Source organism: Erythrolamprus reginae, chromosome 3 (genome assembly GCF_031021105.1).
Source record: "Erythrolamprus reginae isolate rEryReg1 chromosome 3, rEryReg1.hap1, whole genome shotgun sequence".
In the NCBI taxonomy this organism is placed as follows: domain Eukaryota; kingdom Metazoa; phylum Chordata; class Lepidosauria; order Squamata; family Dipsadidae; genus Erythrolamprus; species Erythrolamprus reginae.
Genome location: NC_091952.1, coordinates 76,149,671 through 76,166,710, shown reverse-complemented (window position 1 = coordinate 76,166,710; position 17,040 = coordinate 76,149,671). Strand labels below are relative to the sequence as shown.

The 17,040-nt window shown below is 38.6% G+C and overlaps 1 protein-coding gene across 2 annotated transcripts in view; it reads left to right on the top strand.

The window, feature by feature from the left end:
* Positions 1–17,040, top strand: part of EPS15 (epidermal growth factor receptor pathway substrate 15) — a 77,871-nt gene that overhangs the window by 35,683 nt on the left and 25,148 nt on the right. For both annotated transcript variants that reach the window (XM_070745862.1, XM_070745863.1), the window contains 5 exons: positions 1,819–1,878; positions 4,337–4,537; positions 4,626–4,771; positions 5,422–5,578; positions 8,510–8,595. In XM_070745862.1, coding sequence (XP_070601963.1) covers positions 1,819–1,878; positions 4,337–4,537; positions 4,626–4,771; positions 5,422–5,578; positions 8,510–8,595 — 650 coding nt within the window. The remainder of the gene's footprint in view (positions 1–1,818; positions 1,879–4,336; positions 4,538–4,625; positions 4,772–5,421; positions 5,579–8,509; positions 8,596–17,040) is intronic.

Sequence of the window (17,040 nt, the reverse complement as noted above, 5' to 3'; positions counted from 1 at the left end):
CCTTGCTTTCCCCTTCAGTAGCTGATCATTAAGAATTTTTAAGGGCATGCATTAACAGGAGAGTCAGTTTGGTGCAGTGGTTAAGGCGTGAGACTAGAAAGCAGGAGACCATGAGTTCTAATCTCACCTTAGCCATAAAACCTGTTGGGTGTCTTTGGGCCATTCAGACTAACACATCCCTAGGAAGGGGCAATTGGCAAACTGCATCTTAAAAATCCTTGCCAAGGGAAACTGCAAGGACTTGTCGAGGTAGATGCTGGAGTCAAGATCGACTCAAAGAATTCCTCCTCTAGATGCATTCTTTAAGAAATACTATTTTTGTATCTTAAAGTTATATATTTCTCCCCCAACCATAAAATGAAATTTTCTATTGATGTATCTAATAAAGATGTTCTTGATATGCTATGCAGTCTTAATCTCAAAGGTTTCACTTTCATGTATATTTATTTGTTTCATTTGTCAAACAATAGTAGGATGGTAATTTGTACAAATAAACATTAGATAGGTGATTATAAAAAGTAATGATAGAAGACAGTAGAACTTTAGGAGAGGAACGGTAGGCACGGTGGTGCACTTATGCACGCCCCTTACAGATCTCTTAGAAAGGGGGAGAGGTCAATTGTAGATAATCTAAGGTTAAAGGTTTTGGAGTTGGGAGTAGAACCAGAGCATTCCAGGCATTGATTACTCTGTTGCTGAAGTCGTATACATATGTTCCAAGTAATTGGGTATTGGCTCTCCAGATATAGAATTATAATGTGAACTTCCGTGCTGCTAAATATTTCTGCTGCTGGTCACGTGAATTATGTTTCAGTAATACATGGAGTTTCAAATATGATTTAAAAAAATAAAACATTCATTTCTCAATAAGAATGACCATTTTTAGTACATTGTTGTTACATAAATGGCATAAAAATTGCTCATCTGTATTGAAATGAAAAAGAAGTTTCTTTAAATTCCATACAGGAAGAGGAGAATAGCACATAGGAAATTTTCTACCTTGTATTTTCTTCTAAAATATTTTATAGGGAGAAAAAAGAGAGGGTGTTTTGATTGATGGAAACATTTCTTCCCCTGCTAATTTTGACCTGCTCCTGATTTCAGCTTTGATTGGCTGATGTGATGTGGGAAAAATTTCATGGAACAATATGAAATGTATGATTTTGTCTTAAAATGAGTAATTTATCTCTAATAATAAATGGTTGAAAGATTACTAGGCCTTTTTGTTAATCACATTAAATAAAACAATAAAAATATGATAAAGGTATTTTCCCTTAAAGCTTAGTTTTAACCTTTAACCTCTTAAAAACTACCATATGTTTCGGAGTATAAGAGGCACTGGAGTATAAGATGCACCTTGCTTTTCGGGGAGGAAAATATGGAGAAAAAAATCTACCTACCAGGTATTCACCTGGCTAGCGTTCTTAGTCTGTTCAGCTTTAGCACATTATTTTATTCCCTGGTTAGGGCTGAAAAGGCCTTTTTCAGAGGGAGTAGGAATGAAAACAAAATTAGGGTAGGAAAAAACCTTTGTAGGAAGTAGGAAGCTGGGAAGATTGTTAGCACATAGTTAGGGCTGGAAAAAAAAGCTTCAAAAAGCTACATTCGGCATATAAGAGGTACCCAAATTTTCAGCCTCTTTTAGGGAGGAAAAAGATGTGTCTTCTGAAAAATACAGTACTTGATTACTAGTGATGATCATATGTCACATCGACAGGTATGATCTTTTAAAAATTTAAAGAAAGCAAATATTATTTGGTAATTGATGGTAATTTGAAAATGTAAAATATTTATTGAGATGGGCTTTTTGTTTGCTAGGTTTGGGAGTTAAGTGATATTGATCATGATGGAATGTTGGATCGGGATGAATTTGCTGTTGTAAGTATGAATTTATATAACAAAATTTCAAAACAGTGTTTAAAATAGTTAAAGAAGACATAATGTAGTATTTCTTGTTGCATATAATTTTATTTTGAGGAAGAACTATTAAGGGATTTTAAAAATGTAAGTTTCAATAGTGACGGTTCTTCTAAAAAATGCAAATTTTATATTTTATCTAATGTGACATTGGTCACATGATGCCTCCATAAAGTGTTTTAAACATTTTGTTCACCTGCTTTTTACTTTATTTCCAAAGAGTTATTTGACACATTAGTCAAAATCCTTTCCCAAAAGTGGCAGATTTACTGATTACTGTTTAAGGCACGTTCTTCAGTATTCATTTTACTTACAAAACCAGTTTCCTTGTTAACAACATACATGTTCTAAGCTATAGAAGAATATAAATGTAAAATTACACAGATACATTGCATATTTAGCCTATGTACAATGCTACATATTTTGCCATACCAGATAAGGCTTTTATGTTGTGTTTTATGCAATTGTTTCCAAGGCTCCTCGTGTGGGGGTGAGGGTGGTATTTCAGGGTTTTCTGCTCTCACATGTACAGTTTAACATCTACATGAGGCTGTTGATGGTCTATTGGTTTGGGATCTTCAATATGTGGGAATGTACTTAAATAAACATTCTCAATCTCAGGTCGACCAGTTAATGCTATCAAACTCAAGTCAGTTAATTTAATTTAATTAATTTAATTTAATTTATTCAACTTCTACCGTGTTTTCCCAAAAATAAGACACTGTCTTATATTAATTTTTGCTCCAAAAGTTGTGCTACGTCTTATTTTTGGGGGGGTACCTTATATTTCTCAAATAAGACAAATTCACAGGCAGAAAAGCTGACAGCCCCAAAGAAAGTGTACTGTACGGTACCTGTCAGTATGGCACCCCCACACACAAACGACGGCACTTATATGGAACAAGAGTATACTCCCACTATTGCAGCTTCCGGCCACCAGAGGAACTACAGTCTACACACTGTAGTGGAGACTGTAATGGCGGTGAGACAGCAGCAGACTGCGTCTGCTGTACTTGATGGTACAAAGCGATGGAAGGGGCCAGCAGGGGATGCCACATTATTATAGTACCGCTATGAACAGCTTTGAATGGTACCGTATGTTTTTCCACCGTACCGTATGTAAACTTGACTACGCCTTATTTTCAGGGTGTGCCTTGTATTAGCAAATTCTACAAAACCTCTGACATGCCTTACTTTCGGGGTATGTCTTATTTTCGGGGAAACAGGGTATGCCACCCAATCCTGTAGGCCTCAGGGTGGCTTACAATAATAAAAAAATAATACAGTTCTAACAAGACTGTGGTTATGGTTTTTTGACATCATCTCCTTTCCCTCTGCTAAGGATATTTCATATTTAGTCTTGAATGAGTTGCACTTTTCACCTTTTGGAACTGGTTGTTCCAGGAGTTGTCCTAGATTCATAGCTCCTGCTCAGAGAACGGGCGGCAGCTGTGGTTAAGAAGACCCTTGCACGAATCTATTCGGTCAACCATTTACACCTTTATCTGGACTGCAAGGCACTTCAGACAGTCACTCGTACTTAGACCAGTGTACTTAGACCATACTTAGACCAGTGTAAGGCATTCTATATGATGCTGCTCTCGAAAACCACTCAGAAGCTACATCTGGTCCAGAACATAGCAGCACAGACAGTTCTGGGCATGCCTCATATTGCTCACACAATATTTTTGCTTCATGGGCTGCACTGGTATCATTAGCCTTCTGGGTGCCATTCAAGGTGCTAGTTAAAATTAAAATTTGACTCTTCCCCCAGCTTTCAGTTGGGATGAATGACAGGTCCCTGTGTATTTTAGGGTTGGTTTTTTGTATGCAGTCAACAGTTATTATCAAATTGAAAAGCCTTATAAATGTAATGAAATTTTAAAAATCGATGGTCTTTGATTTTTAGCTTTACTGTAATTTTAAATACAGTAATCCCTCGCTACTTTGCGGTTCATCTTTTGCGGATTCGCTACTTTACAGGTTTTCAAAGGGGGATTAAATCGATTGAAAATTTTAAATCCATTAAAAAATCATAAAATTCTTCTACAGTACTACTGTACTCTATTAAAGAAATTGGTAGGATATCACATGTAGTTCCAGCTGAGAAACATTATAGAATGACTGTCTAATGCAAAGGGTGGGTTTTAAAAGTCCAAATACTCGTTAAGTACATAAAAAAAAAAATTTCCTCTACTTCACGGAAGTTTGCTTTTCACGGGTGGTCTTGGAACGCATCCCCAGCGAAAAACGAGGGATTACACTGTATAGTAAATGAGCAGAAGAGTAGCTAAGACAAAAGGAAGTAGAAAACATTAACATTTAAATCTAACTCAATTACTACGTTAACTATGATGTTGCATAATAACTAACTAACGTTTAGTCCATGTCTTTGACCACTTCAAAAATGTCTATTCAGGCCATGTTCTTGGTATACTGTGCTCTTGAGAAGGAACCTGTGCCAATGTCCTTACCTGCAGCGTTAGTGCCACCATCTAAAAGAAAAAGTATCAGCATTCCAGTTGTCGGGCAATCAGTGCCACCTTCAACACCCAACAAAGATTGTAATCAGCCCATGTTACCTGTCACCCTAATACCATCCACGTCATCAGTAACACAGGTACCTTTGACAAAGAGTAATGTTTTGATCTGTTGGGTTCACGAAGTGTAACTGAAATGTAAAATGTAGTTATTGCTTTACTTTGTAGTGGGTTGTATCACCTGCTGACAGGTTAACGTATCATGAAATCTTCCTGAAAATAGACAAGGACATGGATGGTTTTGTCTCTGGTGTGGAAGCTAGAGAATTATTCTTGAAAACTGGTTTGCCTTCAGCTCTACTTGCACACATCTGGTAAGAGTTTTCCCAGCATTTCTTGAAAAGAATAAAATAATATAATTTCTTTAAGATTGATGAAAAATAACTAGTTATTCTAAATTTGAAATTTAACATTGCTTTTCTACATGCTTGCATTCAATTGTACACTCTAACCTGAGTAATTATATTTTAATAATTGAAATAACCAATTTTGATGCTTTTTCTTAAGTACATCTTAAATTATGATATAAGGTATGTGTTTAATGTCACTCCCTTTGCTGCTGAAGAATTTGGCACTTTAGTTTCTAAACAGAACATTTTAAAAAATTGTAAAGATGAAAGATCTTGTATAGAATAAACCTAGTCAAGTGGCATAAAATGCAATAATAAATGTTACCTGCTTTAAAATGTACGCTATAAATACTTAGCTTGGCTATATTTGGTTGCTCTATCTTTTCTTTTTCTTTTGAATCTCAAACATTTCCTAGTCATAGTCATTCTAAAATATAATGGCATTTATTAGAGGCTTAGTATGATGTGTGAATTCAGCTATTGTGAACAAATGGAATGCAACATGGCTAGATTTCAAAATTAAATAGCTTTAAAATAGTAATTTTAAATATGGACAGCATGTCCCTGTATGAGAAATTTTATTAGTCATTTTCTTTCTCTAATGGATTTTACAGGGCTCTTTGTGACACAAAGGATTGTGGGAAGCTTTCCAAGGAACAATTTACTTTGGCCTTCCATTTAATCAATCAGAAGCTGACAAAGGGCATTGATCCTCCTCAGGTGCTAACGACAGACATGATTCCTCCATCAGAGAGAACCGCTTCACAAAATGTGAGATTTGTGACATTTCATAAAATGTGGTAAAGATTGGGAGTCTGACTGGGAGTTGTACGATGTGCTTGAACTTGGTATCTCAAATAATAGTAGATATAGAAACTGATTAACAGGAACACACAAATTCTGCTCATACTATTGATAATATCCTTCATCTCACTAGCCAACCAAGCAGATACAAGTTGTTTGTTTAAAATAAAATGAAAACTTGGACAAATTATTAGAAAATGGATATTCTTTGACTTTTGCACGCTTAAAATTGCTTCATTGAATGCTGTTTATATCTTCCTGTTCATATTTTAGAGCTGATAACAATTCAGTTCAAAGACCAGGTGGATTAAGTGCTAATAAATTACTAGAGTCAATTCCATGTGCAGCAAAACATGCATGCAGACTTGTTCTCAACATTGCAGTCAATGGACAAGACAAATAAGATATTATTTCTGCTACATATTATGCAAGATGCATTGAATCATAAATTTCTGGGCTCCTTTATGAAATATTTTTATTGAAGAAATTCTATGATTCCTAAGATGTTTATTTTAACAAGGACATTTCAGCATAATTAAGATAAATTTATAAGTGGTATATTTTTGTGGCATTGTTCCATTTCAAATAATAAATATCCAAATAAAAAACAAAATGTTAACATTATCCTGGTTTGATAATTGAGCTTCTTCTTGGTTGTGCTAAGTCATATTACCCAAATAATTGATCTCCGTGTGAGAAATTACACTCAAAAATTCTTCATTTTGTTTGACTTCTACAATACCAGATTTATTTTTGCTTTATTTTGGAAAAAATTGCTTTTATTTCTTGCTTTACTAATCTTTTTATATGTTTGCTTTCCTCCTATGTCTTTCCTAGTTTGGACTATATTTTCCATTCTGCACCATTCTGCTTTGCATCTTTATTATACTGTCAGTTTCTTAAATCTGCCATCGCAAGGTTAGAGATTCTTCACTTTTCCAATATTGATTGTTTAGTAATGAGCATCTTTTTCATATCACACATTTTCTTTTCAAACAGCAGAATATCACTTAAATTTATGAAAGATCTGTGCTATTCTCACATCAAGTTCTCACTTCAGGATGCTGCATGTGTTTCCAAAACTGACAGAATGATGTGCTGTGCATTTGATCTTGATGCCTACTGACAATAACAACAGATTTTATAAATATTTATATTTCTTTCACAGTTGTTTGGACTTAAATACACTTTTTATTATCAAACAATAAATGAATTGTGAAATGTTAACACAGATGAGTAATAGCATGTATATATGAATGCACTAAATCTTAAGCTGTAATGAGGCTGTAATTGTACTACTGTTGAGAGTTGCAGAAAAGTTTAAACCTGAAATACGAAAAATAAAAATGAATGACAATGTACCTTTAAAAAGTCAATTCTACAAGCAGAAATCTTTCTGTATTGAGAATTTGGCTTTGTCCCTTTGCTTCACTATTCTTAAAGAGAGATACCATATTTTTTGGAGTATAAGACACACCTTAGTTTTGGGAGAGAAAAACAGGAAAAAAGGCCTCTGCCTCCTAGCAATTTGCCAAACAGCAAAAAAGCACAGATGATATACACTGTTTCCTGTGTATTTCTGTGCATATGTTCCTGACCCATAGAAATAGCAAAGAAATAGAGAAATGTTGTCTAGAACAATAATAAAGCAGTCTTTAAAAATAAGTAATAATTTGAACATTCTATAGGCATTTAGTTATTGACTTACCCCCTTGCAGCAAAAAACAAACAGCCAGTTTCAGCAGTTGCCTCTCTCTGCAGCAATTTGCATTCTGTACTTTTAGTTTCACTTTCATTTTAGCACTTTCATTTTAGCACTTACCAGCAACTTCAATCAATCAGTTGAGTGTCAGGAGGCATTGTGCTTGTGCTAATCAGGCTCTATTGTTTGGGGGTGGCTGGGTAGGGCTACATTCTGTATATAAGACGCAGCCAAGTTTTCACCTCTTTTATGGGGTAAAAGGGTGCGTCTTATACTCTGAAAAATACAGCAAATATCACATATCCTTATGTCATTGGTGTAATGAAGTTGTATGTATTTACTAGTGCAACTGTGGTTTATTGTTGCAAGTTCAGAAATATGAGCCTCACAAAAATTCTCAATTGAGAAAAAACAATTATTGAGGAGAACTCATTGCCAATAAATATATCAATATAGATGCTATGGGACACTCTGTTGAAACATTCACATTTATAGCCATGTAGCAGGATAGACTAGTCCAGACCTGAGCATTTTATGACCCCCTCAGGTCATATCCAGCCCTTTGGCTGTCTCTGTTAGCATGAAGTTAGATGGAAATTAGAAATCAAATGCTTCATAAGTATGCCGTGGGGTAGGAGAAGAAGTCAAATCAGATCCGACTCTGCAGATCACTGTGGAATCTTTCAGTCATCTATCCCGTTGCAGGAGGGTGAGAAGAGAAAGTGATTTTCTGCACCTATTCAGCACTCACACCTCTGGAGAAGCCTTAGGACAGTGGTAATCATTGTGTTAAGGGACCTAGGCTTGGCCACCCATTGCCACCTTAGTCAAAGAACATCCTTACAGGCACAGTTAGGAACTATTGGTTCTCCCTTTCACAACAGTCCCAGTTTTTCATCTGCTTTCTTGGGAAAATTAATTGCCCAGTCTGTTTGATTGCTATGTTATATAATTTTATCGTTTCTAAAACTGATGAAATGGAAGAAAACTCAACTTACCCTTTAAAGCTCACCTTCTGTTTGGAACTTATGGAAAAGTAAGCTTTATGTTTAGAGGTTTTTTAAAAAAATTAGGTTGTACTTCTCTTTTTTCTAATCTCAAATTAGAAACCAGTTAAATTTTTCCCACCAAGACAATTAGAGTATCTATTCTGGAAGCAAGTAGATTCAAACCATATTTTCCTGTTTATTTTTCAGAATTTACTACGGCCAAATTCTGTAGCAGATTTTTCTGCAATCAAAGAGTTAGATTCGTTAAGCAATGAAATAAATGACCTTCAAAGGTAAGTTTAAAAAAATTCACCACAATTATAGTGGTTTTTAATGTTTGTTTGTTTTATTATTTAGCCTTATAAGAGCTCCTCGAGGGAGCATAGGTTGGGGGGGAAAGCCAATTTTTTTAAAGGCTGTCTAAAAATGTGTAATTTGGATGCAGTTCAAAACTCTGGACAAAGTGGGTTGTTTCAAAGAGGTGGCAATGCAGAAAGGACAGGAAATATGCCTGCTCTGTCAGATCTTCCAGGATAGATGGAAGTAAGGAGGGAGATAGGATCCCTCAGATATTATTATTATTAGTATTAGTATTAATATTTATTAGATTTCTATGCTGCCCTATTCCTCAATCTCGGGATGGCTCACAACAAAAGTGAATGCGTAGCATATAGAAATCTAAAATTAAAGCATACTAAAAAAACCCATGTCTTAAAAAGCCAATCACTCACATTCAGTCAATCAGATAGCCAGGTTCTATGCCATGAATGCCTTTATAGGTGATCTCTAGCACGATTCATTCATTCATTCATTCATTCATAGAAACATAGAAGTCTGACGGCAGAAAAAGACCTCATGGTCCATCTAATTTTATCTTAGGATGGATATATGTTTCATTCATTCATTCATTTATACTTCTATACCGCCCAATCCCAAGGGACTCAGCACGGCTTACAATAGTATAAAATTATCATATAAAATTACAAATAACAATAAGAAGCCAAGGAAAAAACCCCCTATAATTCCAAACCAGAATTATATTGGTAATCAGTGCAGCTCATGCAGTTACATGTATGTATTGAATTTTGCCCATAATTGTTCACATGGTTGTATTTTGGGTTATCTTCACCTTCCAAGCGATCTTCAAGGAGACCCTCCTGTAGCACACATTGCAATAGTCACCCCTGAAGTAACCAAGAACTTTGTGACTGTGAAAGGACTCCAGTCCTTGAAATGGCTCAGGTGGCACATCAGATGAACCTGCAAAGGCCCTCTTGACACTTGTTTATGGATAGGAGTTGTGAGCCTAGGGGGGGAAAAGCTCAGATTGTACATAAGCTTTGTATGGGGGAGAACCAGGATCAAGAAAAACAATTTACCTATAGCCTCTTATCCTTTTAAGGGTGAGTTTCAGCCTATTCTTCCCTATCCTGACTCAAACAGTCTTTGGGCACTGGGATATTACTTGGACTGCATTATTTGATTGACTAAGGTTCAAAATATACAGCTAAGTATTACTATAGTGTTGGTACTTGACCCAGTGTCAGGAGATGATCTTAACACTTTAATGCAGACGTTAAATGTTTGTCTTATTGTGGTATCTGATTCTGAAATGTACAACAAAAGCTTTTGTACAGCAACTTGTTGATTCATAACTTTTGTTTAAATTCCTGAGCTCTGTCTTTTCCAAAAGCATTTGGATTATCGAGAACAATTTGTACTTCTTGGCACCGTATTCAAATTAAACATGTCTTCTGTGGATTATTTGATACAGATGCTCTTACTGCTTGAACTTCCAACGCCATTACACATTCTAGAGGGATTAACTGCAGCTTTTGGCTGCTAAACCAGTAATCCTGCTTTGAAGGATGTTGATGAAATTGATACTACTTATTTATGCGTCCTTTGAAATGATGAATGGGAATATCTTGTCCTGATAAACAAATGAAATATTGCAGTCTACAAAATGAAATTAGTTTTTGCAACTTTAAAATGTGGTTTAGGTAACAACAACAATGAAATGCTTTGTGTGTATTTGATGCCTCAGATTGTACAAAAAAAATAGTTAAAATTACCTTACTCTTGATATACAGTACATTCAGAAACTATTCAAACTCTTTTGTTGATTTTGTTATGCTTCAGCCTGATTCTAAAAATGTCGACATTCATTTTTTCATTAATCTATGCTCAATACCCCATAATGAGAAAGTGAAAACAGACTTGTAGAAATGTCTGTAAATTTATTAAAAATAAAAAACTGAAATATTATATTGGCATAATTATCCAGACCCATCATTTAGTGCTTTGATGAAGCACCTTTGGCAGCAATTACAGCCGCCAAGTCTTTTGGGGTATGACTTTTGCACACCTGGTTTGGGGGATTTTCTGCCACTCTTCCTTGCTACTCCTCTCAAGCTCAGTCAGGTTGCATGGTGACTGTCAGTAGACAGCCATTTTCGGATCCCTTCAAAGATGATCAATAGGGTTCACGTCAGGGTTCTGGTTGGGCCACTCTAGGACATTCTCCGAGTTGTACTTAAGCCACTCCTATGGGAATAGAATAGAATAGAATAGTTTATTGGACACACAAGGAATTAGTGTGAATGGACACACAAAGAATTTGTCTTGGTGCATACAAATCTAATTAATAATAATAATAATAATAATAATAATAATAATAATAATAATAAACCTGGTCATGGCTTACAAGTGGAACACTCAAAAAGGAGACAGAAGGACTAATACTGGCGGCACAAGAACAAGCCATTAGAACAAATGCTGTCAAAGCCAGAATTGAAAAATCGACAGACGATCCAAAGTGCAGACTCTGTAAAGAAACAGATGAAACAATCAATCACATACTCAGCTGCTGCAAAAAGATCGCACAGACTGACTACAAGCATAGACACGATGCTGTGGCACAGATGATCCACTGGAACCTGTGCCAGAACTACCATTTATCAGTGGCAAAGAACTGGTGGGATCATAAGCCCGAAAAAGTGGTCAAAAATGAGCAAGCAAAACTACTGTGGGACTTCCGACTTCAGATTGACCGAATTCTGAAGCATAACACACAGGGCCACCATCAGGAATTTTGGGGGCCCATACAGCCTAAGTGTCTGGGCCCCCCCGCCATTTTAAAACTATTTTAAGTCGCCAAGCCACTCCATCCCCCGGGGATTATTTCCCGCTTCACACCAAGAGAGACGGTCCCATAGGCCAGTGTTTCCCAACCTTGGCAACTTGAAGATATTTGGACTTTAACTCCCAGAATTCCCCAGCCAGCGAATGCTGGCTGGGGAATTCTGGGAGTTGAAGTCCAGATATCTTCAAGTTGTCAAGGTTGGGAAGCACTGCCATAGGCTATTTCAGGAACTGGGTTAAGCCGATTGTGTGGACTCGTCCAGGAGAAAGAAAGAAGCGGGAGAGACAAGGGAAAGAAAGATCCTCCTGGCATCGGTCAGGCAGAGCGAGGCTTATTTACGGCTCCTTGGCACTTCTCCCTTCTTGTTGACAAAACCATGTGCTTTCTAGCGAGGGGAGGGGGGAGGGGGATCCCACACCCAGCAGCCACCGGCGAGGAGCTGGAAAGGACGAGGGGAGAGAAAAAGCAGGGCACCAGCAGCTGGGCGGGTGTCTTGAAGGGGCACTCCCATCTGGAAGGAAGGGAAGAAAGGCGGGGGCGAGCTATGAAGGAAGGAGGGAGGGTGGAAGGAAGGAAGGAAGGAATGAATGGTAAAAGGGGTGATCAAGAGAGGAATGGGTGAATGAATGGACGGAGGGTGGGAAGGAAGGAAAGAGGGAAGGGACAGGAATAGAGGAAGGGTGCAAAGGAAGCAAGGAAAGGTGTGAAAGGGGAGAGTAAGAGAGGAAGGAGTGAAAGAAGGGAGTGAGGGAGGAAAGAAGGGAGGAAGGAGAAGGAAAGCAAGAAATGTAGGGAGGGAAAGAAAGAAAGGGAGAAGGGACAGAACAGAGGAAGGAAGCAAGGAAACTTATGAAAGGGGAGAGTAAGAGAGGAAGGACTGAAGGAAGGGAGGGAGGGAAGAAGGTAGGAAGGAGAAAGAAAAGAAGAAATAGAGGAAGGGAAGGTAAAAGAGAGAAAGAAAAAGAGCAAGAAAGAAAGAAAAAGAGAGAAAGAAAGAGAATGAAAGAGAAATAAAAATAGAGAGGGGGAATGAAAGAAATGGAAGGAAGGAAGGAGAGAAAGCAAGAGAAAGAAAGAAAGAGAAAGAAAAAGAATGAAAGAGCAAGAGAGAAAGAGAGAAAGAGAAAGCAGAAATGAGAAGCTGAGAGCTGGCAGGCCAGGAGCCTCGCATGTGCTGTTGGAAGGGGGCTTGGGGGTCCTGGGAGATGGTGAACATTGTTCCTTCTTCCCTCCCAGCACAGAGGGGTGGCTTCCTCCTGCAAGGAGAGCTCTGCTCACCAACCTCTCCCAACTTCTTCCACAAATAGGTTTCAGATGAGAAGCCTCACCTGGGTTCCCGGAGCCCCTTAGAAACAGAACTTCCCAGCAGCGGGGGGGAGGGAGAGGCAGCATCAAGAAGGGCTCCACACGGCACTGGAAGGGCTCCATTCAGACTTCAGCTTTCCAGAAATTTTTGAAAAACGGCTGCTGAATTGAGGCTTCCTTGGTCTCTTGCATCACCAGCCAAGGTAGCTGGGAGATGGTGGAGTCACTGAAAGGGAAAATCGATCGTCCCGAAAATCGGTTCCGACTCGGAGAAGGCTAATTAACTCCATCAGCCATTTGCTGGTTCTCTTCGAGGGCAAGTTAGCCAAAGGTTCCCACCTTGCGCCGCGCCGCCCCGGTTCCCCGCTGCACCTCCCCAGTGCAAAGCGCAGGACTGCCGCCTCCCCCTCGCCCCAGGATCTCGCGCTTGCAGCTTCGGGCAGGGGGCTTGCGGGGGGGGCGGCAAACGGTTGCTTGGAAGCGGAACCTTGGAGCAACTCAACCGCCTTGCTTCCGCCGGAGAAACACCAGAGCGAGAGCTGGCAAGCGGGGGGGGGAACGGGGACTGCCTTCCGCGGGAGTTCGGGGGGGGTTGGGGCGCGCAGGGGCCGGCAGGGAGGGAGGCGCCAGCATCGGACTGGTCGGCCGGAGGTGTCGGCCGGGCAGCGCTTTCGCCTTGGCATTGCGCTGCACGGGAAGGGCGGTGCCTTCCCTAACCACGCCTCCACCCGGGTTGGCAGCCGGGCCATCAAGAGGGGCGTCCGGAGCACTCCAGGAAAGGCTCGAAGCTGCCAACGCTCCTCCGGCGCTGCTCCGCCTCCTAAACCTGCGCGGTGGAGGCGTCCCCCGGCCCAGCACTTCCGGAGGCCGAAAGGCGCGGCTCTCTTCGGGGTTGGGGAGTTTTTGGCGGGCGCCGGGCCCCCCCAATTTTCCAATTTGGCCTGGCCTGGGACAGCACTCCCAGTAATACCCGTCTATCGGGGGCCCTGATAACACACCAGACATTGTGATTGTGGAGAAAAAGAATGTATGGATGATCGACATCGCAATCCCAGGGGACAGCAGAATTGAGGAGAAGCAGGTAGAGACATTAGTGAAATACGAAGATCTAAAAATCGAGCTGCAATGACTCTGGCATAAGCCAGTGAAAGTGGTTCCAGTGGTACTTGGCACCCTGGGCGCAGTGTCAAAGGATCTCAGCGGACATTTGAAAACCATTGGAATTGACAAAATCTCCATCTGTCAATTGCGAAAGGCCGCTTTACTAGGATCGGCAAACATAATTTGCCGCTACATCATGTAGTCCTAGGTGCTTGGGAAGCACCCAACTGGTGATGAAGTACGAAATCCAGCATAGTGATCTCGTTTGCTGTGTTGTATTGACATCATCATCATCATAATATGCTCTCTGTACATAAAAGAAAATATTGATTTGTCAAGAATCATGTGGTACAACACTTAATGATTGTCATAGGGGTCAAATAAGCAATGAAGAAACAATCAATATTAATAAAAATCTTAGGATACAAGCAACAAGTTACAGCCATACAGTCCTAAGTGAGAGGAAAGGATGATAGGAGTGATGAGAAAAAACTAGTAGAAATAGAAGTGCAGACTTAGTAAAAAGTTTGACAGTGTTGAAGGAATTATTTGTTTAGTAGAGTAATGGCGTTCGGAGAAAAACTGTTCTTGTGTCTAGCTGTCTTGGTGTGCAGTGCTCTGTAGCGACATTTTGAGAGTAGGAGTTGAAACAGTTTATGTCCAGGATGTGAGGGGTCAGTAAATATTTTCACGGCCCTCTTTTTGATTCGTGCAGTATACAGGTCCTCAATGGAAGGCAGGCTGGCAGCAATTGTTTTTTCTGCAGTTCTGATTATCCTCTGAAGTCTGCATCGATCTTGTTTTTTTTTTTTTAAAGAACCATTTGAGAATTATGGAGGCTGCTGTGCTCCTAGGGTCCCTCACTGCAGCAGAAATTTTATTGTAGCCTTCCACAGATCTGTGCCTTGCAATAATCCTGTCTCTGAGCTCTGCAAGCACTTCCTCTGACTTCATGGTTTTTGTTCTGCTACAGTATGTATTGTCAACCTTGAGGTCTTCTATAGAGAGTTGTGTGGCTTTCCAGATCATGTCCCATAAATTTAATTTACCTCAGGTGGACTCCAATCAAGGTATAGGGACATGTCAGCAGTGATCATGAGAAATGGGATGCAGCTGAGCTAAATTTCCAGTGTTATAAGGGTCTGAAAATTTATGCCAATGTGATACTTCAGGTTTTGTCTTTTTAATAAATTTACAGGCTTTTCTAAAAGTCTGTCTTCACTTTGTCATTATGGGGTACTGAATGTAGATAAATGAGAGAGAAAAATGAATGTCAACAATTGTAGAATCAGGCTGCAGTATAACAAAATTGACAAAAGTGAAGGCGGTCTAAATAGTTTCTGAATGCACTGTATATCTTCAAGAGCAGGGTAGCCGTGTTTTAGGAATTAAAGGTTTAATCCATAAAGTCTGAACTGGGCCTACTGTTGCATTTCGGGCTGGTAGCATTTGCTTACATAACTCTGGATTATTTATATATTAAAACAATGCATATTCTTAGCTGTGTCCCCCATATTTGGAATCTATTCAGCAATGTTAATTTTTCTGGTTAAATGAATTATTATAGAACATCAGAAAAAGTCTGTCTTATTTACAGCCCAGGACAGTTGACTGATGTGTATGTGTGTGGTATTTGAATATTTCTCAATTTTCAGAAAATGGTAAGGGTAAGGATTTGAACAATTGAAAAAAGAATTTACGCTGCTGGATTTTAAAAATCCATTAAAACTGTTTATTAGGCCTTAGGGGTAAAACTACTATGGAGAGTTCCCTGATAAGATTTAGCATTTTATTAGAGATGGATTTATTTTGTCACTTAAGTGATCCTTTGCCTCATATATATATATATATATATATATATATGTGTGTGTGTGTCGTTGGTGCCCTATATAGATGCCTGCTTGCTTCTATTTAGCTAAGCAGCTAAGATAACCTTCATGCCTTGGGTGACCTTGGTGAGAGTATATATTATTAGTGTCCACTCCCAGCATTATTTGTTCATCCCTTCAGTGAATCCACCAACACCACCATAATGAGACAGCAAGTCAGACTTTAGAGATGATTCCTTATAGGACTAAATCAAAATTTATTTTTGTCCTGATTCATTGGTTTTGCAGTGTTTTATCACCGCTTCTTATTCTGATACATAGATTTTTCCCCCCTAAATACTTTGGTGACAGTAACTTGGGGTTTTTTAAAGTATGGATTTTTTAATGAAGTGTTTGATTCTGTGTGCATTATTTTCTATTGGGGAAGTCAGTGGAGGAGAGAAAGATTGTGGGAAGCTATTATTTCACCCATTTAATTGACTTTTTGTTTTGGGCATACATATTTGTGAAATTTGTATAAACAAATTCATGCAGCTTTTTAGGCAACATCTTAGGATACATTTCCTTTCTTCAGGCACTGGCATATTACTTGGACTGCATTACATGGTTATGATTGGCCCAATGTCATTTGTTTGGCTTCTGTGCCTAAGGCAGGATTAGAACTCTAATTTTCTTACTCCTATTTCATTTCCTTAACTACTAGGCCAAACAGGCATTATTACTCTACACCCTGATTTTAAAGTGATACATCAATCCCAGCAAATAATTTGCTTGCAGCTTAATAATATAATGATTAAATCATATGTGATTAAAACGTAAGTTAAAGCCAGCCTTTCAAGTTGCTGTATTCACTGTGGTATGTCAGTAACAAAGCAGGCATAATTATGCTTATTGCCTTCAAAAGCCAATTTAAAATTAAAATATTTTTGAAGTACTGTTTTTCTTTTGGGTTGTTAATAGTAAGTTGGCATTTTTTACATTGAAGCATGTTTGTCTATGTGTTACTTACATTTTGTGAATGGGTTCAGTGTTCATTTACTAACCTTTCTTTAGTCAAAGCAAAAATATGTTTCAGTTGATTTTGCAGGTTGAATGACACAATGAAAGCATTATGGTGGAATTCAATAAGAATAATAAGATTTTATGTCATTTCTTGATATTTCACTATAAAGATACAGGCTAAGTTCATATTTTTCAAAGCAACAATATTATGGCTTGTTAGTTTTAGTTTATAGTGATGTATATGTCACCAAACACATATTGTAGCTTAGTGTGATAGGTAACTGCAACTCTTAATATAGAAGAGTTGGGCTTTAGCACTATTGCTTTTAGTGTAATTTTTCAGCAACATGGAAAAT